This window comes from Mustela lutreola, chromosome 7, assembly GCF_030435805.1.
Source record: "Mustela lutreola isolate mMusLut2 chromosome 7, mMusLut2.pri, whole genome shotgun sequence".
Taxonomy (NCBI): domain Eukaryota; kingdom Metazoa; phylum Chordata; class Mammalia; order Carnivora; family Mustelidae; genus Mustela; species Mustela lutreola.
This window is the reverse complement of record NC_081296.1, coordinates 21,332,548-21,358,438: the sequence shown is the minus strand read 5'-3', so window position 1 is coordinate 21,358,438 and position 25,891 is coordinate 21,332,548. Positions and strand designations below refer to the sequence as shown.

General features: G+C 48.0%; 2 protein-coding genes across 5 annotated transcripts in view; one reads left to right on the top strand and one right to left on the bottom strand.

The window, feature by feature from the left end:
* Positions 1 to 2,956: 2,956 nt before the first annotated feature.
* On the bottom strand, positions 2,957 to 16,128 carry NR2F2 (nuclear receptor subfamily 2 group F member 2). Of its 4 annotated transcripts, XM_059180105.1 has the most exons (4): positions 15,527 to 16,119; positions 9,303 to 10,890; positions 7,208 to 7,735; positions 2,957 to 4,424 (listed from the first exon to the last, which is right to left on the bottom strand). In XM_059180105.1, the coding sequence occupies exons 2-4, from the start codon at positions 9,742 to 9,744 to the stop codon at positions 4,150 to 4,152; spliced, it is 1,245 nt and encodes a 414-aa protein (XP_059036088.1). In that variant the 5' UTR covers positions 9,745 to 10,890; positions 15,527 to 16,119; the 3' UTR covers positions 2,957 to 4,149. The 4 variants fall into 4 exon arrangements, with proteins under 4 accessions (XP_059036088.1, XP_059036089.1, XP_059036087.1 ...); XM_059180106.1 differs by lacking the exon at positions 9,303 to 10,890 and having other exon boundaries at positions 15,527 to 16,128; XM_059180104.1 differs by lacking the exon at positions 15,527 to 16,119 and having other exon boundaries at positions 9,303 to 11,320.
* LOC131835667 (uncharacterized) overlaps positions 13,895 to 25,891 on the top strand; it is a 73,913-nt gene continuing 61,916 nt past the window's right edge. Inside the window, exon 1 of the mRNA XM_059180108.1 lies at positions 13,895 to 14,673. The gene's annotated coding sequence lies outside the window, so the exon portion shown is untranslated. The remainder of the gene's footprint in view (positions 14,674 to 25,891) is intronic.

Below are 25,891 nucleotides of genomic sequence, written 5' to 3'. Positions count from 1 at the left end.
CCCCCCCCCCGCCAAGCTGGACCCGACCGGCACAAACCCCGGGGCAGCCCCTGCATTAATGAGCGCGAGCACTGACCAGGTCTGTAAATACTGGCTTCTCCCCCTCCCCCGACACCATTCAAACATTTCAGATGCTTTGAGGATACAGACTTTTGCTTTTCCTAATTTGGCTCACGTTGGGAAGGGAGACATGAAATAAACTCTCCTAATTACAAGGGGAGGGGGTGGCAAGAGAGGGAAGGGGATACTGCGTTCCCAATATTTCCCCCTACGACTTCTGCTGTAATTACAGAACAATCGAGGACCGCACTCACTCGCCAGCAAGAGTTTAAAAGAGGGTTTTCTGCCTGCAGATGGAATGGCCTTTAGTCCCCCCCTCTCCCCTTTTTTTTTTCTTTTTGGTAACCAATGTGTTTTCTATTACCCGGCCCTGCCGTGCCTGGCAGCCCGGCGCTCGCGGTGCAATGGGAGACGCCATGTTGGCTCAGCTCATAGGACCAAGTCAAAAGCGAGCTTCGAGGCAGAGTTTCACACGCTCGAGCTCCCCCTGACCGCCCCCCGCCCCGACCCCCCCCCCCAGCCTGTCGCCGCTTCGTGCACATCCAGGGAGTGCAGCTCCGCGCGCCCGGCACCCCGGACTTTCCGGGGGCGCTGGCGGAATTCCGCCGCACGTAAGTGGGGGGCGGGGGCTGGGAGGGGGCAGGCACTTTTCCGCGGCTGCTGCCAACTCCAGGCCCCCGTCCCTGCGAGCCGGCCGGATGCAAACGCAGCGGTCTCCGCGGAACCAGCCCCGGACGTCGCCCGCTAACTTTGAGCCCCAGCCCCTCGCGGCCCGGAGAGGACTAATGCTGAAAGGCCGAGGCAGGGCGACCGCGAGCCGAGCGAACGGGCTACATTCCCAACCTCCCCCCACCCTCCCCTGCCACCCCCCCGCCCCAGCTCAGTCTTCCCCCAGGTTTGTTTGAAAGTGGCGAGAAGCAGCGATCGCCTCTCTCTCTCTCTCCTCGGACTATTGTTGCATTTCGCGTCTAACTGGGTTCTCTCACACCCCCGAGCGCCAAGAGGAGGGAGGGGGAGCGGGTTGGGAAAAGAAATAAAGCGAGCTCAGATCAGATGGAGAGAGAAAAAAAAAAAAAAAAAAGGAGAAAAAAAAAAAAACCCAGCAAGGAAAAAGAGACACTTAAAGGGAAAGAGTCGCCATGTTTAGCAGCTTTTTTAAAGATCTCGTCAATTTCACACAGAACGCACTCGCTGGGTCCCAGCCCTGGTCTTTTGTCCAGTTCAGTTGCAGCAAAGATCTTTTGTTCTAACTCAGCGTGAAAAGAAAAACTTTCTTTAAATGCAATAAACTTAAACCAAACTCAAGACTCTAAACAGATCCTCCTCCAGCCACTCTAAACATATACAAGGGGTTTTGTTTTAACCGTTTGAAAAATTTTGGGTCCTGTTTTTCTGCCTTGCAGACCCCAAGCTCATTGCTGAAACTCAGAGAGTGAGAGAGAGATTTCCAATGACTAGAACACATGCTTAAACCATAATAAAACAGGGACTGTCTTTTGCTTTGAAAATCATAAATTATAATTTAATGCCAATAATAATTTACAACAAATGGCTGTTTACAATAAACTAACACAAAACAAACAAGGAAAGGGGCCTGTGTTTTACTTATTAGAGAAACTTCACACACTCACATGGATAGCACTTGCAAGAGGAGAAAATAAACAACAACCGACAAACCTCGAGCTAAAGGTCAGCGATATTCTGCCCTAAGAACATACTTGTATTTATGTATGTATATATCTACAGAAAGAAGCTGGGGGTCAGATGGAGGACTCTGCTCAAATGCACAAATCAGACAGATTTTTCTGGTCTGCATGTATTGACTGGAACTGAGTTATCAAAGTTTAATAACACTTTACAAAATGATCCCTTTTCTTCCATCGCCCCTACCCACCCGCTCTTAAAATTAAACTACAACATAGTGAAGTATAGTGGGGAGGGGATGCTGGAAAGCCTCAATAAGAGCAAAATTGGAAGCTCCCACACACTGAGCTTCCTTCAAACCAGGAAAAGAGAAGGGGGGGGGGGACGACTCCAAAACAAAATAGTTACTACTTCCAAATCAGCATACTCTGTAAAGTTTCCTTCCTTCTTTCTTTCTCTTCTTTTTCTTAATTTGGCTTCTAAGGACAAAGGATCCCAAGAGCAGTACAGATTGTATCTACACAATCCGAAATGTCAAAATGTCGATGTGTTTTTATGTACATAACTCCAGTGGAAAAGACTCCCTTGACCTGTGGTCATGCTCTCACAGAATGAACGTAAAGGGGGGAGGGGAAAGGCAGGCCAACAGCAAGTTATCATATATACACTAAAAAACAGACCCTTCAGCACTCTAAGCTACATCACTGGATTTGAAATCCTCTCAACAACCAAGCTAGATGAGAACCACAAAGTATTTTTAAAAATCAAACCTACTTAAGGAAAAACTCACTGCAAACAACTGCCTCTATTTACAATGCTGTGATTAGCTTGCTAGAACGGTCTTCTGCTTAACTGTCAGAAATGTACAAAACAGTATTTTTTTCTGATCATAAAATAGATACTGATCTCAAGATTTCTAATACTTTCCACAATACCTTCCCTAAGCAGGCACTTAAGTGTGACAAATATAAGGGCCTTTTTTTCCTGGAAAATCCATTTTTAATTAAAAGGAGGATTAAGTGAATGGGGGTGGTTTACTATATCAGTATGGCACTTCCTAAACCATAGATAAACCATTAACTTCAGCTTCTCCCCCCCACACACACCCAAATTAAACAGGCAAATACACTAGTCCACCTTTGAACAAACTGACTGAGGGCAGTAAACAAATGGACCCCCGGGCCCGGCTCAGCGAGAGCTCACAGGGGCTCTTCTCGATGAGAAAGACAGTGAGTGGGGACAGCCAAACAGATTTCAGATATCAAATAATATTTTAATTTCTGAATACTTTCAATTTTCCTTGGAATATAACACACAAAGACTCGACCAAACAGTTCAGTTATTATAACTTTTACAGTATACAGAAATGTTGCACTTAAAAAAAAAACCTTCAGTTTTTTTTAAAACACAAACTGTAAACTCTAAGATACTGAATCAATCACGTTACCTATAAGTGCCAACAGTGTTATTTTGTCATGCTGATTTCAATGGTATTTTTTAAAAAGGGAAAATATCAACAATTATAATACAAAGGGTTTGCAAATATACAAACAGATATAGGATTTTCGTAACAATTCAAGAACTAAGCGGGACCCAATTCAAATTACAAAAGTTCACTTTTTATTCAAAACCTCAGCATGTGTCTTGGACACATTCCTTGGCTGCCAATAAATTCCACAGTTCATTCTCTTTCTTAAAATATTTTTAAAAAGCTAGGTTTGTCATGGTGTCTTTTTTGGGGGGGGCAGGGTGGGGAAGTTAAGTGTATGTGGTTCCTCCAGTTCTCAAATTAAGAGTGCTCAACTTCGCCTAAAATTTTTGGTCACCACTTCTAAGTGCGTTTCCATCATCTCTGAGTTGCCTTTTAAAGTTTTATGTCTTCCTATGATATTTTCATGGATTCAGTTTTAATTCTTGCAGAACATATATTTTAAGGATACACAGTTTTTAAGAAGCCAAGATTATATCAAAACTTATTATAGAACCACAGAATAAACTGGTTTGGAACCAGAAAAGTACAAAAAAGAACAGCTAGAGGTACATAGACACAGGACAATTAATAATTTGGAAAAAAAAAAAAAGACTTACTGTCTCCATTCTGCTAATTTTCTCCCAATCTCCTTAAATGCACTTTTAGCAATATTTTTCAAAAATTTACCAAAAAAAGAAAAAGACTAATTTCCTTTTTATACAAAAATGATAAGTAGCAAGTTGCTCTGACCGACACAGGAGTTTTTTTTTTTTAATGCATTCTGTAAAAGTTCATTTGACAGTCTTTTTTTTTTTGAAATTCACAGTCCATTAAATTCTTCCCCTCTCTTCTTTTAGCAAACTTGTAACATCCTTTTATATCCTTTCTTAACAGAAGGAATTTAAGCAAACAAACCAGTCTTTTGCCTTTTCTTTCTCTCTGTTTCACTGCCCCTTCTTATTTTGATTTATTATTTATTGAATCGCCATATACGGCCAGTTAAAACTGCTGCCGGACAGTAACATATCCCGGATGAGGGTTTCGATGGGGGTTTTACCTACCAAACGGACGAAAAACAATTGCTCTATGACTGAGGAGGAGACCGTGCGGAGGGAAGGGAGGCGAAGCAAAAGCTTTCCAAATCGCGTTGGTTGATTGGGGTACTGGCTCCTAACGTATTCTTCCAAAGCACACTGGGACTTTTCCTGCAAGCTTTCCACATGGGCTACATCAGAGAGACCACAGGCATCTGGAAGAAAGTTAAAAGAAGAAGAAGAAGAAGAAGAAGCAGGGGAAGGAGAAGAAGAATTCAGTCATCAGATTAAGAGGTCTGAAAAGGGTCACATGAGGTGTGTGTACAGGGCTGTCAAACTGCCCCGACCGGAGTTGGAGCAAATGCCTCTGTGCTAAAAACCTGGGTGAAGGGGAGCGGGGTGGTGGTGGTGGAGAGAGCAGGAGATGATCCTGGGGTATTTGCTTTAAAGTCAAACACAAGCTCAGTGCACTGCAGGCTTTCACTGTCCCAGTCCTCAGGCTGGGTCCCTGGGAGGCCCCAAGCAAAGTGCATTGGGTGAAATCTGGCTCAAGTCAGTAAACAGACAGACAAACAGATGAAACCAAAACTGCCAGGGCTCCTCCCCCTCCTCGTCTGTAAATAATAGTTTGGCTTATAATTATATAGTTGGGGGGGGGGGCAACAACCTGGCCCAGCCTCTAGTAATGGCGTCCACAACCCAGCCTCAGATTCTCCCCAAAGAGGGCGACTCATTTTTCTCCAGTCTTTGAAACTGATTTAAGTGGCCCTTTAAAACTGATCTTGTCAGTATAGCCCTATTGAAGGGCAGCCATGCAAACTGTGATCTCTCTGTTCATTTGAGCTGTTTCTTTTTCCCCTTTTCTTCTCTCTCCCTTTTTCTCTTACCCCCTTTATTTATTTATTTATTTATTTGTTTGTTTATAAAACCCAGGTCCGTCCAAGAAGAAACCCCTCCCCTGTTATCTTCAGGAAAACACTTTTCTCTTTCGGATATGTGAAAAATACAGTAAGTGCCTTTGAAATGAGAGGCTTCTCAGTGAAGGCGGTGCAGGTTGTGACCTGACCTTTTTGGGCTCCCTAGACAAGACTGGGGCGAACACATGCATATTGTGAATCCTTAAAACAGACATCTGAAAACAGCCGCCACTACCTCCACCCCAAGAACCAGAACACATATGCAATTTCCTCCTGTGTGCATCTAGGACTCCGCACGTAAAGAATGCATAGGTGTCTGTGGTCAGGAATTAAAAGATCTGTTTGCACAGGACTCCCTCCCTCTGCACTGGTACACTGTGTGTCTCCCTATGAATCAGATAAGAGGGACCTTTATCTCTTTGTGAGGCGATTTGCATTCTCCACACAGGCCTCTACATTTTGCAAATAGTAATAAATTAAACTGTTGAGACAGTATCAGGCATTTCTTTCCTTGAAAGACCAAGAGTAAGGTTGAGAGCTAACAATGATATTGAGAAATTAACAACACCCCCATCATCTGGGCTCCTGGGCTGGATGTAGTAGGGTTGTGGGATGGGGGTGAAGGTGGTTGTGGGGTATGGCAATATCCTGCCTGCACATTTGCATCCGGCAAATGTTCTAGTTATGACAGTTCCCCTGAGAAAAATACTCCAGATCCAAGCCTCTCTCCACACAGCTTTTCCTCACCCAGACACTGCCCTTTCATTGGTTACCTCAGGACTTTCAAAGGCAGAATTTGGGGTGGCTGTGTGTGGGGGGGTGATGTGTGAGAAACAGTAAGTTATAACAGACAGTGGGTTAAGGGCTCAGAACCCTGCCATCGATTGAGCTAATGACTTGGGCCCCTAGATTTCCTTCAAACAATAAGGAAGAAATTGTAGATCTTTTTGTCTGCCACAGGAACTACTCAGCACTCCTAGTGTCCAGATTACAAGCTGTAAAAACTGCAGTTTCTAGGTTCTAAGCCCTACCAACATCCCAATGTTTGTTATTCTGAATTGGGAACCCCTCTCCCCTCTCAGGCATGACAAAGGGATCAGCTGACAACTTAGACCCAGAAGGCGGAGGGGGTGATTTCCACCCACCTGGGGTAGGCTGAACTCAGCCTGGAGGCAGCCAAAAGGCTCAGGTGTGGCCCAAAGTGGAAAGCCAGACACCTTCAAAAATCATTTGGCCTCAAGAGTTAATTAATATTAGATCTATTACTCACACAGGTTAAACTACATACAAACTAATTCGATTTCATAATGCAGTCAATGATGGTTTTATATCTCTGGCAACATTCATATCCAGCCCCAGTTGGCATACACTTTGGGTTGTTTGAAAATTGCCTTAAGTGTTTGCCTGGGCAGAGAAAGCAGGAGGCCAGAGTCTTCCAGCCCTCGCAGACATTCTGGACACTTACGATGGCCCCTTTCTTTCTCTTGCCCCTTCCTGAAAGCTCTTCCTCCTCTCCTGGCAGTCTGCATTGTTTTAATAAGAATATGATTTTTAAAATTGCTGCCCTCAGGTTGGATTTGCCTGGAGCTCTAACTCCTGCTGAGTTAGCAGACAAACTTTTCCCCTGCAGGGGCAAACTTTCCCCTGCAGAGATGATGCCAGGACCGCCCCAGTGCCCAGAGGCATCTCCTAGAGGCTCAGCCAGGGTGACAGAAAACGAGCCATGGGGCAGGGGAGACAGCACAGGCCCAGCTGACCCAGAAGGCCGGGAGCTAAGGGAGGGAGCAGGAACATGCATCCCAGCCTGGCAGGCTCAAGAGGCTTTCACATGGCCCATTTTGAGAGCCTATGTCTGGAGCAATCTTCCTGCAGTCCAGCCTTCCCCTCTTGTCCCCTGGACAGGCCTGGTGAGGCCCAGCACCTACACAGAGTTCCCACTCCCAAGTTTGCTCTCAACAGTTTGGCCTTTCAAGGGGGTGGGGGTGAGGGGAGGCTGTGCCCAGGATGGGGACTCCCAAGTTCTCTGGTCCCTAACTCTGAGCTAGAAGTCCTTGGACTGAGAGGGCAGGGCTCCTTCCTACCTGAGGTGAACAGGACTATGGCCTTGAGACAGCTGTACTCGGCGGAGTCGACGTGCAGTGCTTTGAGCTTCTCCACTTGCTCTTGGAAGATCCGTATGTGGTCCATAAAGGCGACCACTCGGTCGGCGGACATGGGAGAGGCGTGTAGGCCGGCGGCGGCCAGGAGCGGGGCGACGTGGAGGGGCATGGAGCACTGGGCTGCATTGAGCACGAACAGCTCGCTCCAGGTGAGGCGAAGCAGGGCCACCTGGTCGGTGATCTGCAGGTCAGGGAAGAAGGGGATGTTCCGGGCCCACTCGACGGCGCTGAAGAGCATCCGCGCGGCCAGTTCGCAAATGTTCTCAATGCCCATGATGTTGTTGGGCTGCATGCACTGACTGCCGAAGCGCGACGTGGGGTAGGGCTCGGCGCGCAGCAGCAGAGAAATATATCCGGACAGGTACGAGTGGCAGTTGAGAGGGTCCCCGTTGGTGAGCGCAAACTGCCCGTGGGTTGGCTGGGTGGGCGGCATCCGGCCCCTCTGTACCGCTGCGGGGAGGAAAGGAGACACCCCGCCGTTAATGACCAGCCTCGTCCCCCAGCTCTCCCGGCCCGACCCCCACCTGACCCAGACCCCCGAGACGCGCCACTACCGGCAGGCCTGCCCCGGCGCGCCAGGGCCAGAGACCTGGAAGTCACCGGGAGCCCGGCAGCGCTGCTCTCAAACCACCACCCAAGCAGGCTCCGGCGGCCAAAACGGCACACTTGCCTCCGAGGCCCGCTCGGGGCTGGGCCGCCGAGGACCCAGAATTGACCGCTTTGCCTCGGGGTCCCCGGCACTGGGGGCGGGAGGTAGCGTTCTGGGGGCATCTTTCTTCTTTACTGCTAAACAGCTGATATTTCTTATTGATTGGAGGAGAGGGAGCGGGAGGGGCGAGTCTGGGTGGCGGGGGGGAGGGTGAGACGCTTTTGCAGAAAGACACCAGGGTTCACCCCAGACGGCCTGCGGCCACCCCGGAACAACTCTCCCCCAAACCCCGCAGCCCCAGCCCGGCGGGGAACCCCCGGTGAGAGACGAGCGGAAAGCCGAGGTCTGGCGGCAGCCTAATCAGTGTGCTCGAAGAAAGAGAGACGGAGGGAGAGGGCGGAGAGAGAGGCCGGCCGAGGCGAGAGGAAGCCGGGGAGAGGCGGGGAGCAGGCGGCCGGCGCCGGCGTAGCCAAGGCAGGGCCCGAGAGGGCCGGGGAGAGCTGGCGAGGCTGGGGCTCGGGCTGTTATCTGACGCCGGACCGGGAGAGTCGCTCTCGCAAAAACACAAAGAAAGCCCGGCGTTCGCTCGCCCTAGCCCGGAGCCCGCGCCCAGCGCCGTGCGCGCCATTGGCCGAGCACGGCTCACGGCGCTCGGCGAATTTTATATCACAAAGACCCAACTCGCGCAGAGCGAAAGCAGCCGCCGAGGGCCCCTCGCCCACCCTTCCCTGCTCCCTAGCGCGCTCTCCTCCTTTCAAAAGTGAAAGGAAAAAAAGAAAACAGAGGTATTTTTTTTTTTTTTTTAGCAGAATGTTAATCCACGGAGGGTCACATGAGCGCTGCCCCGGCAGCAGCGTTAATACGGCGAAGTGCATAAAATTGCCATTTGTAATTTGAACCTCCTGTACAAAAGTACAATCTCAGGTTTTTTTTTTTTTTTTTTTTTTTTTGAGAGGGTGGGGGCTGGGGAGAGGGGTGGGGAGGAGGGACATATGTTGAACATGCAGGAAAAACAAGGGGAGAGAGAGAGAGGAAAGGCAGAGAAGTAAACCAGGCTTTGAAACAACAACAGACAACACCCCATCCCTCGTAGAAAGGCGAACTCGAATGAACTCGGAATCAATGCAAAGAAAATGAAACAGCCCGAAGAGAAAGTAGAGGAGGAAATCAGTCGGCCAAAGCATGCGGATTTGGGGATCTGGGTTCCAGTGCAGAACTTGTTTCTAGTATAAAACCCCTTTCAATTGCAATACGAAGAGAAGAGCTTGGGGCTTCTGCGTCCTTACCCAGAGCAGGCTAGCCAAACGCACCCAGGGCCCCGGGACCCCAGGCGAGGGGGGTGGGTGGGGAGAAATGAGAGGCCGATACCTTCCCGTCTCATGCCCACTTTGAGGCACTTTTTGAGGCGGCAGTACTGGCACTGGTTGCGGTGGTGCTGGTCGATGGGACAGTTCCGGTTGGCGCGGCACGTGTAGCTCAGGTTCCTCCGCACGCTGCGCTTGAAGAAGCTCTTGCAGCCCTCGCACGTGAACTGGCCGTAGTGCTTGCCGCTTGACTTGTCCCCGCACACCACGCACTCGATGTGTTGCTGCTGCTGCTGCTTGTCGCCGCCCGGGCCGCCGGGGCCGCCCTGGCCACCGGCCGCCGTCTGGGCCGGCGTGCTGGCCGGGCCCCCTTGGCCCGGCGTCTGTGGCGTGTGTGGGGCGCCGGGCGGCGGGCCGGGCACAGGCGGCGCCTGCGAGGCCTGGCTGCCCTGCGAGCCGGGCACCTCGTCCTGGGGGTCGCGCCACGTGCTGACTACCATTGCCATATCTATGGGGGCCGCGTCCGGACTTCCTGCTCCCCTGGCTGCGGGCGGCGGCGGCTCCCGGGTCTCGGGCTCCGGCGCGCCGCCTTTTGTGTGTGCGAGGGTGCGAGAGGGCGCGGGAGGGCGCCCCGGGTGGCTCGGGGGCTGGTTGGTTGAGGTTGATTAGTTTTTCCTTTTTTGTTTCTGCTTTTGCAAAGTTTTGTCGATGGCTTGTCTGGCCCGGTGTGTTTGTTTTGTTTGTTTCCCTCGGCTCAGCTTTGTTGGTTTCGGGGGGCTTTCCGCCCGGAGGGGAGGGGAAGGGGCCAGGGGAGAGAGAGTGGGAGCAGAACGTGGAGAGAGAGGGAGGGGAGGGAGAGCTGCAAGTCGATTGTCTGGCTTCAAGACAGAAGTAGGAGGCAAAAAAAAAAAAAAAAAAAAAAAAAAAAAAAAAAAATCTCTCCAAAGATCTCGCTCGCTCTCACTCTCTCCCTCCCTCTCTCGTTCACTCTCTCGCTCTCAGAGCTGGTGTGCCGAGGAGTTGGAGTAGGAGGAGGAAGAGGAGGAGGAAGAGGAGGAGGAGAGGCGACTGTCCGGGGGCCAAGTCCAGGGCAGCCCACAGTCAGCCATTCAGGAAAGCCATCGAAATCAGGACGACTGGGAGAGCGGAGGCGCCGGTCGCGGGCGCACCCAGAAAGCCCGGCAGGCCGGGGCGGAGGCCGGCGGCCCGCGGAGTGGCGGGAGCGCTGCCCGGGTCCGGGGGAATCAGCATGAAAGTGGTCCGCGTCCGGCGCTGCGCGGCGTCGTCCTGGCGCTGGGCCGCCGCCGCCGCCTGCCACGGGCGCCCGGCGCGCGCCTCGCTCGCTCTGGCCGCCGCCGCCCGCTTTCGCCGGATGGAGGCCGCTCGCTGCTCCCTGCGGGCCGCCCGGGCCGCCGCCGCCGCCGGAGCCGCCGCCGCCGCCGCCGAAGCCGCCGGGTCGGGCCCGGAGCCGCCGCGTCTAGCGCCGCCGCCGCCGCTGAAGCCGCTGCTGCCGCTGCTGCCGCCGCCGGAGCCGCTGCTGCTGCTGCTGCCGCCGCCGCCTCACACACATAGGGAAAGAGTCAACTCGCCGGCGGCGGGGGAGAAATGATAAAAGAGAGAGAGGAGGGCAGATCACCACCTAGAAGCACATCCTTCGTGCGCAGAGGGGGGAGAAAAAGACGGAGAGAAAGAATGAAAGAAGGGAAAAAAGGCAGCACGGCACCCGGAGAAAGGAGGCAACTCGGGGAGAGGAGGAGGAGGAGAAGAAAACACACACGCGCGCACGCACACACACACCGCGGAGAGAAAAGAACAGAGAATCAAAGTGATCAAATATGCTAAAAAGGGGGGCGCGGGAGGGAATGCGATTTATAGGCGCCGGGGCTGGCAGAAGTGGCTTCTCCGCGATCAGCTCACTGAGCTCTCTATATAGTGAACTTTGACACGACTGCTGCAACTTAGCGCACGTTGCCATGGTGACGGCGCGCCTTATAAGGCAGCAGCCGGGGTTGGCCTGGCCAGGCGCGCGCGCGCCGCCCCCTCGTCGTCATTGGCCGGAGCGCGGCGGCCCCGCCATGGCGGCCGCGAGCTCAGCCCGGTCCTAGCGCGAGCGGCGTAGCAGCGGCGGCGCGGGGAGCGCGGGGGGCCAAGGGGGGCGGGGAGGGGGCGGCCGTGCCGCCACCACCGCCAGGCGGGGGATGGGCCCGGGCCGGCCCCGGGCACGCGGCCCCCGAGCTCTCTGCACCCCGCACCGGAGGTTTCCGCCCCAGCGGGGAGAGGAGCGCGGCGCGCACACACAACGCCTCTTAAAGGCTCCGCGAGAGGCTTTGGATGGAATCGAGGACTTCGCCTCCCGCAACTTGGCGATGCCACGAAATCCGTCGCTCGCGCACCACCCGGGACTCCCAGCGCATCTTTGTGCCCACAATGCCAGAGAAAGAGAAAAGTTCCCCGGTTTCTTTGCAGAGGGGTAGCGGGTAGGGGGGTAGGAAGGTGCCGGGAACCGAGCTTGGAGACATTTACCAAACGAAAGATTTGGTCAAATCCGGGTGATGGTAGACCCTTCTCGTAATCGACTCTGATCACTTGCTTGGTTTCGTGGCTTATTTCTTTTTTCCCTTTTTGAGGAAAAAAAGCCGTTTAGCGTCTATCTTTTCCTTGTAGGGTTAACATTTCCCAGGTATGTGGCCTGACATTTTAATTGCTCAAATAAAGCATCTCGGATGCTGAGAAGCACAAGTAGACTTCATCTCATTGTCATGACGCAATTAAAATCAATTTTCCTCAACTTTATCCTCTCTCATTAGTTATAGCTAACTCACAGCCCAGCGTCCTGCCACACACCCAGTCGTGGAGAGAGGTGAATAGAGCGTTCTGCGCGCTGATGGACAAGCGGAAGCAGCTTCCCAGGCTCCCCTGTGCCTACCCTCTGTACACACATGTAAGCGCACATGTATCAGATGCACATTTGTCAATGTACACAGACAAAGACTTCAGCGACTGTGCTTCTAGGTCATGGAACAGTTGAGTACGAACTTCATTGTTCCTCAAGTTCCTTTTAAGCATCCATATAGTCATTAAAACACAACCAGAGATTCTGCTCCAAATTGGGAATAATACCAAGCACAACTCACAAAAACCACACACACGCCATGGTCTATCTCAAGAGATTCACTGCAGTAAGAACAACTTCATAGCCTGAGCCATTCCGCTCAGTGTGCTAAAGTCATCAACATGGATGTGTCTCTGGATTCCAGAGCGTTTGGTTTTAAACATCAAACAGGTAGAATTGCCCCCACAGAATACACTATATTTCAACGCAGTAGACTTTTGGTTTGATTATGAGAAGTTAGTGAATTGTGACTGTTCAACATTTATGGAACAAAATTTTGACACCATCATACACATTTTTGCACCGAGAAAAACCATAATCTGGGACGCCAACCAGATTTATGAACAATTAAAATATTTGACATAAAATACAATGAGCTTCAGGAAACATGAACATATAGGCTAAATTAATGACCACAGGAAGGCATCCTTGATAGTTCAAAAAAATTGACGAGATGAAAGATTAAAAAAAAAACATAAACCAGACATATAATTGACCTGTGCTGGTGTACATTTTGCACTTGATATCCTTTACACACAGACAGAATACAAGGAAGGTACTAAGTGAAGATGTAGGCAGACAGGGGCTAGTTTTTAGGGAAGGAGAAACACCCCCCACCCCTTACACTTCATTCCTGAAGCCTTCTTAGCCCTCACCCCATCTCCGCTGAAATCACGTATTTCACTAAAGCTGCAGGTGCTGGGATTATTTGAAAGTTAAAAAAAAAAAAAGAAAAGAAAAGAAAAACAACAACCATAGTGGACACTGAACTATCATAAACGTGGTGTGTAATGAGATTGCCAAAGAGAGAGAAGCAGGCTGAGAATTTCAGGTTGATTAGAGACACAATATAACTTTCTCTTAAAGAGGACAGAGGATGGAAAAGAAATCATTTCAGAGAAGGTGTGTTTTTTTTTTTTCCCCCTTCCATTTCAACCCCTATGATTCAAGGGATTGCCTAATGCTACAAATGTCAGTAGATTAGGGGCAAACTCAGCAGAGATGTGGCGGGGCTGTGTTGAAATAGGAAATCTAATGGGCATACCCATCTCAGTTTAATAGAAGATGGGAATAAATGTAGGGAAATCTTAATCTCGCCTTTTGAGTGCAGACACTTCGATAGCAAGATCACCTTTTACAGAAGTGAAGTGGGAAGTTTTTGAGGAGAAAAAGGTTCCACGGTACAGAGATTTTTGGTATTTGAAATGCGCTCTGATGGCCTCAGATTTAAAATGAAGAATTTCCTCATCTCTTACAGAACTGAAGCCTGCTACACACATGACCACAGGGCTGACATGAAATCAGAGGTATTTCACTCTCATTTTAGGATTCATTCAGTTCTGGGAAGGCTATTAAAATTCCAAATAAATAAATAAATGACCCTATCAATTATAGTTAATTTTACTGCATACAAGAAGAGAAAGACTGCAGACTGAGGGAAAAAGTGGGGGGGGGGAATATTTTAAAATGTCTTCTTCAGAGATGCTCATTTCCCTTGAATAAACAGCTCTAAGACTAACAGATAAATATCAATATGTCGTGTTCAAAAAAAAAATCCAGCCCAGTCTTTTATTGTAGATGTAAATTTATTTTAATGAGAGGAATGGCAAGCTTTAATTTGGCCGGAGAAAGTTGGAAAAACATTTGTTTTACTCTGGTGAAAAAAGAAAAAAAAAAAAAAAAAGAAAAGTAAACCCACCCAGGAATATGATTTTCTTGCAGAAAGTGGCCTGATGGCTGTAATTCTCCACAAATTAAATCACAATATGAATACAGACCCCAGCAAATGCCGAGTTTAGCTCTGAACTCAGTAGAAACCAGTTCTGTCCACCAGGATTCATTGAATTCCTCCTTTCCCTCAATCTAGTCCGTGTGTGTTTTTCTCTTCCACCACACTGGAGCTCCATGAATAGGGAAAGGGGCTTCCATTGTGTCCCTCTGAACTTCCAAGTCAATGCAATTTTTAACCACTGGCTTGTGGTACTTTGAAAATCACCAGGGGCTGTCAGAGTTGGGTCCTCTGAAAAATTTACAGTGCTAAATCAGAGCATATGCTGGGAGGGAAAAAATTGCTTAAGATTGGAGCAAGTACAGTATCTGTCTGCCCCCTAGTGTAAGAGTCCTCGCTGCCTAAAATTCAACTTTAAAAGAAAAGGAGCTCTTAAAGGGAAACGACTTTGAGCTCACGTAGGCATAGCAGAATGAAAGTTCTGTACATTTTAATCTAAATAATTCTTCCGGATTTAAAATTAATTGGCTCTGGCTTGGTTGGACCGGACTCGGATCTCGCCACCTCTGCGCTTCCCGAGTCACTGGCGGAGAGGTGATGATTTTTTTTCCCCCCTGAACTGGGTTTATGTGCGTCCCCCTCACCCCCTCCTCTCTTTTTCTTTCTCTGTCTCTGTCGTCTCTCTCGCTGGCTTTTTAAAAATGAGGAACCGTTCCTTGAACGTTCTGGACAGAGCACAGAATTGCTTCTTAAGTCAGCCCGACGCGGTTGCAATAGACAGCAAAAAGGTAAACGTTTGCCTGAAATCCGCACGCCAGCTCCACCACCCCGCCCGATGGTGAGTACCCTTCTCGTCGCGATTCTCCTCCTAGCTTTTACCGAGCGCTCTTCTCCCCGAGCCGCGGCCGAGGGCGCCGGGCACAGCTTTCCTCCCTCCCTGCCTGGCTGGCTGTCAGTTGCACAAGGTTGCAAAATAAAGCGCAGAGGCAAATCGAACAGTAAATTCTGATACTTAGTGCGAGCCTCGCAGCTCCTTTGCTAGAAAAATCGAGTCGTCTGTTGCTTGGAAAAACACGCTTATAGGACTGGCTTTTAGTTTGCTCTATCGAAGGAAATGAGTTTGAGGAGACAGGACGAGGAGACGGGGAGGCACCGCAGTCTTTACGCTTCGGTTTAATCATATTTTGGCAGCTTTGCAATTGTATTTTTCCCCCTCTTCCCCCCTCCACCACCTCTCCTATCACACAAATGTAATAAAATATGGCAATGCATTGAATTGACGGCCCCCCCTCCCCAAACCCCTGAAACCACAGTCCTAGGCATTTCATACACGTTAGCAAACCGATATTTTGAAAAGCCCCAAGTCATCCCCAGCCCCACACAGCACAAGGAAAAAAAAGTGAGAAAGGAGAGAGAGAGAGAAAAAAAATACTGTAAGTAAACATACCAAAACCATATTTGCCTTGTTCAAGGTCCCAAACCGCTTGCATCTTCCTTCTAAACTGGAATAACTCTCCTTTAGTTTGGCGGGTGAAATAAACGCTTTGTTGGCCCCCTGAAAAGATGTGTCTTTGATAATTAAAGAGAATCTCCTCCTCGGTGTTTATCTAAGCGATTGTGCAAACTGATAAAAAGTAGGCACTAGCCTGCAGGGAAAAAGAGGAAAGGTGAAGGGAGAGATCTTCCACCTTAAGGAAGTGCTTCCCCATGTATTAGGCGTTCTCAGCCTTGGAAAACCCTGCACACTAACTTTAGAGAGACGAGGTTTCAGGGAGCTTTGTACATAGCTGCTGAGGAATGCAAGCCTCGCCTTTAAGAAAAAAAACCCCAAACCGTAGGTAGGAGATGTCTGGAGTGATCCTTGTCTCTCATCTCATTCCTTAGAAGGAAGAGTGCGTTGTTACACCTTGTTTGGGGCTGGAAAGACGAGACTTTAAAAACACCCGTCCAATTGAAAAAAATCTCCCAACTTAATGAGTTTAGTCGGAGGCTGGAGCAAAACGGCTCAGCCGCAGCAGAAAACCGCCAACAACTATAGGCGATATTGCAAAGCAAGACGACCCGAGGCACAGCCAAATTCCACTGTTTGGGGTCGAGAGGGATGGAGGCTAATCCTAAAGCAAGTTGGGAAAAAAACAGAGGTGGGAGAGGAGGGGGAAAAAGCAGCAGCCTAGCAGCCTGGCAGACAGGCTCCCCTCACCCTGGATCAGAGATAGAACTTGAAACAGGAGGGCAACATTTTTCCTAGGAATCCGTTGGAATCCTCATTTTTCTACTTTTAACTCAGGTTCCCCCAAGTGATTTTTCCCTCTCCCTTGCAGATCCGTGCCCCCCTTTTCCAGTTTCCATTCTAGAACTTTCCTGAGGAGGAAACCTATTTCTTTTGGGGGGAGGGGTTCCCAATTTCAAGTCTTCAAATAATGAATGCTTAATTAACCCCCTCCCTTCACCCACCCTCCCAAATGAAAAAAGGAAGCAGGAATACAGTAACTAGAGAAAATTGAGAATAAACTATCTTGCCTCTTGCAGTTTTAATACAGTTTTAACTAATGGATTTTTTTGTTTTGTTTTAAGAGAAGAATAATGGGGAAACACGGATCTTTTATTTTAGGAAACTGTTATGGTAAGATGTATGTCAGACTTGACAAATGGAACTAACGCTCTTCGGCTGCTTCTTGTCCTTGTCTTAAACAGGAATTAAGTTAAACACAGTGCTGAATGTTAATTACATGTTTACTGGCTAATGAAAATTACAAATGGTTTTGCCACCTCAAACAATGATGAAAACTCTGAAGACACTGTAATTATATACTTTGAGGGAAATAACTCAGAATATTGATCATAAGAAGTGTAAATCTTTTTTTAACTATTCATTAATACCATAAATATGGGCTACAGAAGTTTTTCCTTGTGGTTTGTCTCCTCAGTTATATCGAGTGGATGGATGGTGAAGCTTCTCTGGGGAGGTGGTGAACTCATTCTCTTATAGAAGGAGGCCACTTGTGTAACTCGGGGGGGGGGGGTGCCCCCTCCCTTCCGCCCCCGCCCCCTTTAATCCCGGCAGGAGGTCGAGGGATAGTTCAACAGGGGGGCTGGGCTCAGGGCAGGTGAAGGTGATCGCGGCCCAGCCTCTCCCCTCCCCTGCCCTCCTTTCTCCTTTTCTCCCTCCTCCCTTCCCTGCCAGGTCTGATCGATGACCATCTTCCCCAGCCTGGGCGCCTGTCGGATAACCTGGCATTCGGTTTCCTTATGGAGGACAACTCACCCACCGCAACCCAGCGATGCTCCCCTGACAACTTAAGTTCCTTCCTTCAGAGGTGGTTAGGGCAGTTCATTGCAAGAGAAGAAGGCAAAAGAAAAAAAGAAAAAAAAAAAAAAGTTGAGGTGGAGGGGGTTACTGGGTAAAGGTGGCTCAGGCCGCGGAACCAGAACCGGTTTCCCTGGGTGGGGAGTAGAGAAGTGTTTTTGTTGTTGTTGTTGTTGTTTTGTTTTAACTTTGGCCTGAGTTGTAACTCTGCACTCTGTAGCGTGGCAGTCACTCCGATCTTGGGGGTCAAAGGTGAGGGCTGCACTAACCCTAAAAGGCTTGTCTGGCCTGGCCAGAAGGCCAAATGCGCACAGAAGTGGGGTGCTCTCTGTCAGCCTTACTGCCTGACGCTTCGGAGGGGGTGTCTATGAAACCCACACGCGGGGGACACAGGACCGAGAGCCGGTTTTAAGGGCAATATTGAGGATTTTTTAAAAAGTGCCCTAGGCTTGTGGGACTGGAGTCCTCTTTTCCCCTGAGAATTCCCAAGGCGCTGGTCTTTGTCTTAGAAGGAATGGAGTTTCTGAATGGTGTGAAAGGGACAGAGAGGGTCGCTTCAAATCGATTTTACTTGTCCTTTCTGTCTTTTCGGATCAACGCCCTTCAATGGGCACAGAGGTGCTCTTTCAACCAAAAACTTGTGCTACATTTTCTGCCTGTATTGGTGCTAAATACAATAAGCACTGGGCAGATTTTTTTTTCTTTGCTCTCCAAAGCAAGAAAGCACCCTAATTAAATTGTTTTATATGGACAGTCAAGACGGACCAATTAAGTATGCATTAGTATAAAGATATAGTCTGCAGATAAGGCAGTTTAGAAAATCAGGGGTAGGACAAAGGAGAGGGCGCTAGCTTTGGGGAGGCGTGCGCGGACCCCGCAAGGTCGCTCACCTTCCTCCCTGGGCCCGACGGAACTGCAGAGGCCCAGGCCCCAGGTGAGAGGAGAGGAGGCCCGCTAACAGGTGGGCAACAGTGTTGGAGTCTTTCAGGCCCCAGCGCCCCCGGGCTGAAGAGCCGTGGAAACCCAAGAGCTTTGTAGCCCTCACATTTCTCTACTCGGACAGTGTAGTCGTCCCAGGTGGCGGGTCCCGCAGGCCAGGCGAGTCCGGGTCGGGCCCACTGCCCGGGGTCCAGGTCCCGGCGCGGCCTTGCAGTGAGAGTGTGCGCCCAGGGGAGGCTGGGAAGGCCAGCGCGACGCGGACACCGCCACTGCGGCGCCTGCAGCCCTGTGGCAGCCAAGATCAGGGTAGGAGACCCCCTTCCAGCACGTCCCAACGCTTTTTCGCTTCTAAAGAAACAGGAGCTCCTCTGCGAAGCAAGTAAAGTTCCCACCCGACGCCCTCCGGCCCGAGGGGCGTCGAGCACCAGCCACAGAAACAGGGGAGTGACCGAGAGTCGGAGAAAAGGTAGCCAGAGGGGCTCCTTGTTCGGCGAACGGAGACGTGGGCCTTTCCACCCTCTCTCCGCCTTCTGAGGTGTGGGCGGGCAGAGTGCACCTCGCCCCGAAGGCGACGACCCCTGGAGCAGGGGCCTGGGCCTCCCCGCGTCGCGGCTCAGGGCTGTGATAGGTGGTCCTCGGGCCGCGGGGGCGCGAGCGCAGCGCGCTGCCGCAGGAAGGACGCGCGGGGCGCACAGAGCGCCCTTGGTCGGGGGCGGAGGGGGGTGGGAAGGAGAAGAGGCGAGAATTAAGAGCCTGGGGAGGTGGCTGAATGTCAAAAGTAAAAAGGTTGAAAAGCCAATTTTCCCGGCGCGCTTTCGCCCCCTTTTGCTGGTTGCCGAGGCCGTAAATCAGCGGCCGGCGGCGAGGGCGGGAGGAGCCCCCTAGGCGGGCTTGGTGCGGCCCCGCCCGGACCGTGCGCACCTCCCGGTGGTCCCCGAATCGATCCGAAGCCTAGCTGAGGATGTCACCGCACTAAATATTTACTGATCACACACAAGTAGCCGGGGCTCGAACGATTTTCCTCTGCGAGGAGAGCGCAGAGAGAAGGGTAAATCATTTTATTAGTGTGGATAAAGCCCAGAGCACACTCCGGGCTGGAGTGTTTTAAGATGTGTCTTCAACGGGATGAAAAGAGTTAGGGAAATCGATACGGAGTGATTAGAAGCCCCCGGGGTGACGAAGGGGGCCCAGGCTTTCAGGGATTTGGCGAGGCTGAGAAGGGGGAGCAGCCCTCGAGGGGGGCGGCCGGACCACCGCCAGGGAGCTCCCGGGCGCAGGCCTCCGTCCCTCCCTGCTCGACGGGAGACGCCAGGGCGCGGCCGTCCGCAGGGTGTCCGCCGCGGCCCGGCTTGTCCGGGCCGCCGCCAGGGAAGGATTGCGCGGGCCGCCACGGGGGCCAAGGGTTCGGGAGCCACGGGCTCCACGCTGCGAGTGACAGTGGTCAGGTGGCCACCGGAGTGGAACGCAGGCCCGACGCGGGGAGGCTGGCTGGTTCCCCCACAGTGCGGTCTCTGCAGACAGTTTCCTGGAGCAAAGGTGTGACCCAAACGGGTTGCATTTTGCCGCCCCAGCCGCGACACGCAGCATCCCCTAACTTTCTCCTTGATTCATCTCTGTCCCTTTTCTCCTTTGATGTTCCCAAAGAGGACACAGCCCCGCGGGCTGTGTGTCCCTCCCACCCTAGGGCGGCCGCCGGGTGGCGGAACCCGCTGCGGACCACATTGCTAGTGGATGGCAGGTTCGGGACTCCTGGGCAGGTGGGAGGAAGTGTGAGGCCGAGAAGGAAGGCGGGGGCAGGGTGACACACACCAGCGAAGCCGCCGGCGCGTCTCCTTGCTCCCCAGGGCGAGAAATTAGCTTTGGGGGGTATCAAGCCACGCTCCAGCGATGGAAATCGGTCTGTGGCCCCAAGGCTGGGGGCAAGAGCCTCAAGTGGCCGAGGAGAAAAGTCTTGCGGGGCTCCCTAAAGTTAGCAAGGCTTGGGGGGTGGAATTTGCTGGGAGGGAGAGGAGACCTTCCTCCCCCAAACTCAAGCAGCAAAGTCCTGGCGTGAAAATGGCTTTTCACTTCTAGGAGCGGGAGTCTCGCGGGCTCCTGTGAACAAACCTCAAGGTTCGATACAGCTGCAAATAATCAAGAGGACACTAATTTGGAGGGGGAAAGGAGGGGCGGAAGGTGAGGAAAGGGGAGAATCTCTTTCGTTTCTTCTTCCTTTTCCAGCACGTGACCTTTTCCTTAAAAAAAAGAAAAGAAAAGAAAAAATCTGCTCTTTCTGAAGAAGCTGATCGATTTATTTATTTATTTACTTACTTCTACTTTTCCCTATCCCCTCCCCCCCACCAGATTCCTCGATTTTCTTGGCAGCTTGAGGAATTCAGTTCAGGTTGCCCTGCTCGGCCCCTCAATGCAACAGGAAATATAACTTCAGATCCAATTAACTATTTTCCAGAAGGGGTAATTATTATTATTATTATCATCATCATCATTATTATTATTATTATTAATATGGATCCTAATGGAGTGGAGCGATGTTATTCAGGTGTGAGGCGACTGGTGCCTCGAATTCCTTCCTTGGTAATCCTCTCATTCCTGGGTTGGGAGCTCTAGGCTCTCGCTGACCTGAAGCTGTCAGGAATCGGGTCTCCATTAGCCCTCCTTGGTCTTGGCCAGAGCGAAGGTTAACTACACTTATATACCAAAAGGGGGTGTAGCAAAGAAGTAAGGAAGAAAGGGGAAGGCAGGGAGGAAGGATAGGAGGGAGGGGTGGGGGGAGGGGGAATTCCCTCTAGTTGCTCCCTGCCCTTCAATGGCCTCCCCCACCCCCATCCTTTCTAGGAAAGCAGGTTTCCATTCAGTGAGACAACAGTCTTATCCATTAAGGAATCCTACTCCATGGAGGTGGACTTTAGGGAATAGAAAAACATAATGTAGTGAAATATTTTCTTCCATTTAACTGACCACCCAGCCCACTTTGAACAATATTTCTAACACGTCTACAACAGTAGATTAGCATGGGGGGGGGGGTTCAAACCCCCAAATCTACTGCATATTTTACCTTCTTTCATTTAAGTAAAAGCCAATTTAGAATCTTGCCAGTAGCCAAATTATAGCCATAAAATTTGGATGAGATTAGGAAAATATTCATTCTGCTGGCTTTAAACCTGTTGGCATTTTAATGGGTAGTTTATGTAATAGTTCCGTACATGAAGGTGTATGTGTATGGGTGTGTATATATCCTTAGGGTGTTAGAAGTTCCATGATGGATTAAAGGTTCATATACTCAAGCACTAGATAGAGGCTGTCACTCATGTGTTCTTGCCGAGGTCTGGCAGAAAGCAGCGCAAAAAAAAAAGAGTTTTGAATGAGCTCCTTGGAATCACTATTGTTGAAATACAAGCTGAAGCAAGTTAGTAATGGTAAAGCTATTGTACCTCGCAGAATCATAAAAAGACACTTCAAAGTAAAAACGTCAATTTTCAGTTTGACAGCTTTGGCGGGGCACTTAAAAAAAAGGTGAGCATCTTTTGCCTAATATATATTTAAAAATTCAACAATATGATCCTTTAATTTACTTTTCAGTGAACTGAAGAATTAAAAGAGAATAGGTTCTAGATACAGATAGGCTTGTTGCCCATGTAACCAAGTCTTATGTTAGCTATCCATGCTTTTATTATTACAGTGCAAGGCAGTTCCTAATGAGAAAGTTCTAAAGACATCTAAAGCCATGTGGACATTAGCTCCTATTTAGAAGTAGACAGAGTGAGGAAAGATAATCTAATTCTATATTTTCTCCCTTTTTCGCAAGAGCCTGGTAGGGAAACCTTTAAAATGACAGTTCATTTTTGGTATGTCAAAAAGAGCATTAATCAAATGATATCAACTGCCAGTCACTTAAATGCGAAAGTGTTAGCAAGGCAGATATCCAGATAAATTAATATTGTTCATTAACTGCATCAGTGTACTTAAATAAAATACAAACAGAACAACAAAGGGGGGTTATCTGGTTTAATTTCCTTTAGCCACAAACTCAAGGTGAATTTTGGAAGGAGGAAAATAATTTAAGGATTAGTTTTCCTTCTACTGGCTTTTAGAAAGCTTAAAGTGAAGTTTCAGCATAAATCATATAATTAAAGAAGTAGATGAACAAAGACAGATACACTGCCATAATAGAAAAACATTATGTGTGAATTTAGAAAACACAATTAATTAATTATTTAATTTGCCAACTGCATTTCTCCTCTTCGAAGGCTGATTTCTTGAAATGTTGGAGGTATGCATTAAAAGTAAAGGACTTCTGTTCAAAATTAAGAGGATGAGGTTTAATATATGATATTCAGCTCCTCGAGCATAGGAGGTTTCATCTGGAGAGTTTACAAAGTATAACATTTAAATAAAATGTACACTGGCCCTTTTATTTTGACTATAGAATAGAGAAAGGTACTTTCCCCATCTGTCCATTACAATTTATAATAAATTAATCAGCCTTATCAAAGAGATTACGAAGTGCTTGACTGAGGTAAATTGATTTAGATGATATCACTTAAAACAGTTTAAAGCAAAAGTGAAAACATAAAAGGGAGGGAATATTGGCTTCAGTGAAAAATGTCACATTGGGTATTTCTTGACAGGATCACATCATATCACATGTCAGGGGGAGGTTAAAAAATTAGGCAATCCTATTTCTTTGCAGAATGTGTGTTGATAGCTTACTTATTGACTCCAAAAGTTATGATGCAGATTTTCATTTTGCATATACTTTGTTACCATATTACCATACAATTAGAAGGAAGCTAGAGCATGGCCAGCTGTAAGGGACATGGGGGGTGGGTGGAGGGGTAGGGGCTAAAAAGTAATTTTTTTCAGTCTCCAATACTTAATGCTTGTTTACTCATTGATTCTTTTCATATTATATTGGTTGATTTAATGACTTTTAAAATCATATACTATTTGGCTAAAGCCTACATTGTTTCTAAATAGAAAACAAAATCAAAGGTATCAGATTTTTTTCAGAAAGTACAATTCCACGTTTGGTTACTGAAGAGCTACTATTTAAATTTCCTAGGTTCTATTTAAAATGAACACACAAACATCTAAACTTCCCCTTCTTTGCTAATAACTCTTAACATTGTTAGTGGCATGGCTGTGGATGAATTTTTTATATAAGAGCCTTTAACTCTCTTCCTATTTACCCTGGCTGGAAATGCATTTAATTTGTCTTTTGTGCTTACGTGCTTTCAAAAGCATTAGTCAATATGCAAGCATTATTCACCCTATTTTAAAAACCAGTCAATATAAATTCTGATCATAGAAAAGAGGTATGATGTTTACTTTAAAGCTTCAGGAACATATAAAGTTTTCTTAATAAACTAGAAGAAACTCTATCCTAGATAGATTTAAATAGGGCAGCTGTGGGGGTATGGTTTATATTCGTGTCCTTCTGCCTTCTTGCCTTTGGCACGAAGGTATCTGGGTTTTTGTCTTCACACACTGTCTTTTGTTAACAGAGTAGATTTTGAGATTTTAAAAAAGAATTTTCAAATTGTCGTGCTTTTATAGCTTAATGCATTATTAAAAATAGTATTCATTTCTGTCTTCAACTTTATATGCCTAGGCAATAATGAGAAGGCGAGGTTCTGCAACCCCCTTACCCTCCAAAGACAAAAACAAAAATAAAAACATTACATAAATACTAAAGAGAGAGAGAAAAAAAAAGATTCTGTGTGTTTAAAATAGAGGCATACTGTTTTTACAATGGAGCTCTTAGTAAGGGTTTTTTGGTTTTTTTTCATCTTAACTATCAACCAGGATGCGATACCTCAGTTTTCTATATAATTTAGGAATTTTGTACAAGTTTTAACAACATAGCATCACAGGCTTTTTGAAGTGCAAGAAGTTTAGAAAAATGAGCCTCCAAAATAAAAGGCACAAAAAGAAGACAGGGCATGGTGGCTTGCCTCTGTTTTAAAAGACATTACAAAAGTTATACTCTGAAAATTACAATAACATGCATTTTCATTGAGTGCAAAAACAAGGTTATAGGAGAAAAAAAAGAAAAAAAAAAAGATTCCCTCCCATTCCTCCCCATCAAAAAGCAACAAAACACAAAAACAAACCCCAATCCTAAACCCCATATAAGAAGCCCCTTACCACTGTAGGGGAAGTTTCTGTGTAAGTGTGGGTCTTGCCAGAGCTCCTAGCTGGTCTACTTTTTAAACGAGGCAGGCAACGTTACACTAGTCAGCAGCCTGGCAGCCTAGAGAAGGAGGCAAACTGTCGGAACTACTGCAGATGACCTGCCACTTAGAAGCAAACTTTGAAAGCAACTGTTGAAAGTTAACCTCCCCTTTCCAAAGGAGGTTTTCAGAGGCTGGACAGTGAGAGCTGATATAATCAATTTTATTATTTTCTAAGTCATTCCTAACTTTTATGATCCTCCCCCCCATCCCCCTTTACTATCTATCTTTGTGCCTCCAGGACCAGTGAAAGAGCAGGGCAGATTCTAGATTGCTTTCAGAGTTTGCCTTCTCTGATGATGGATTACCATGTCAATTTAAACGGCATAGGATTAATTTGTTTCAATGATTTCTCTTTAGGCTGAATGCCAGCCGTTTTTCTATCTCTCTCCCTGCTCTTCAGAACAACAACAACCAAAAAAAAAAAAAAAAAGCAAAGGAAAAAAAAAAAAGCCTTCTTTCCATATTCTAAGTTAGGAGACAATAATAGAAATAGACAAGTTAGGTGTAATGTTGCAACACAGTTATAGGTCTGAGTGTTTTTATCTCTGCCTAAGAGGCTGAAACATACAGTCAGTCACATTAAAATGAAATTGGACTGAACATTTATTCAATAAATACTTGTCTTGTAGATAATCCAGTGCCGAGTGCTTTTGACACATAAGGACTTAATTTGTCTTGGATAACAAGTTATTAATATGGCACATTTAAACTTGCCACCTACAATAAGGTTATTGAGATCTATAAGAAACTCATATGGTCATTGGGAAGAATAATTTGAGGGAGGGAGGGAGATTTTTTAGGAATATGTATCTTTATTATACACACACACTTATGAGAGACACATATGTATTTCAGATCACACATGGATAAAAAAAAGTTCAATGAAGTTAAGAATAATTCCATTCATTATGCAGGTATATCTAACCTTGCTAACGTAAGAATGTCTGAGGGAGTTTTCTCATTTGAAAGGTTTCTAAAGTGCACAAGAAAAATGCTATTCAAATCCTATTTCTTTGCAAGACCAAACCCATTATGAGGTTGAAAATGGCACCAAAAAAAAAAGCACTTAGGTGCAATCCAAAATCAAACACTCCCTCTACATTTTTGCCTGGACTAACGTTGCAGCCACATAGAGGATATTGCCTATAGAATAAAGGCAATTTAGAAGAAATAATCTATCCTTAAAGTGATTATTGCATTTCTTTTCCTAACAGGAGGTCCCCCAGCAGATGCAAAGGAACAGGAGAGGGGGTTGATCCTATGGACTGAATCTGCTGAGTAAATGTGGCTATTTGAACACGGGGCTGCATTTCCAGCACCCTCTTTTCTT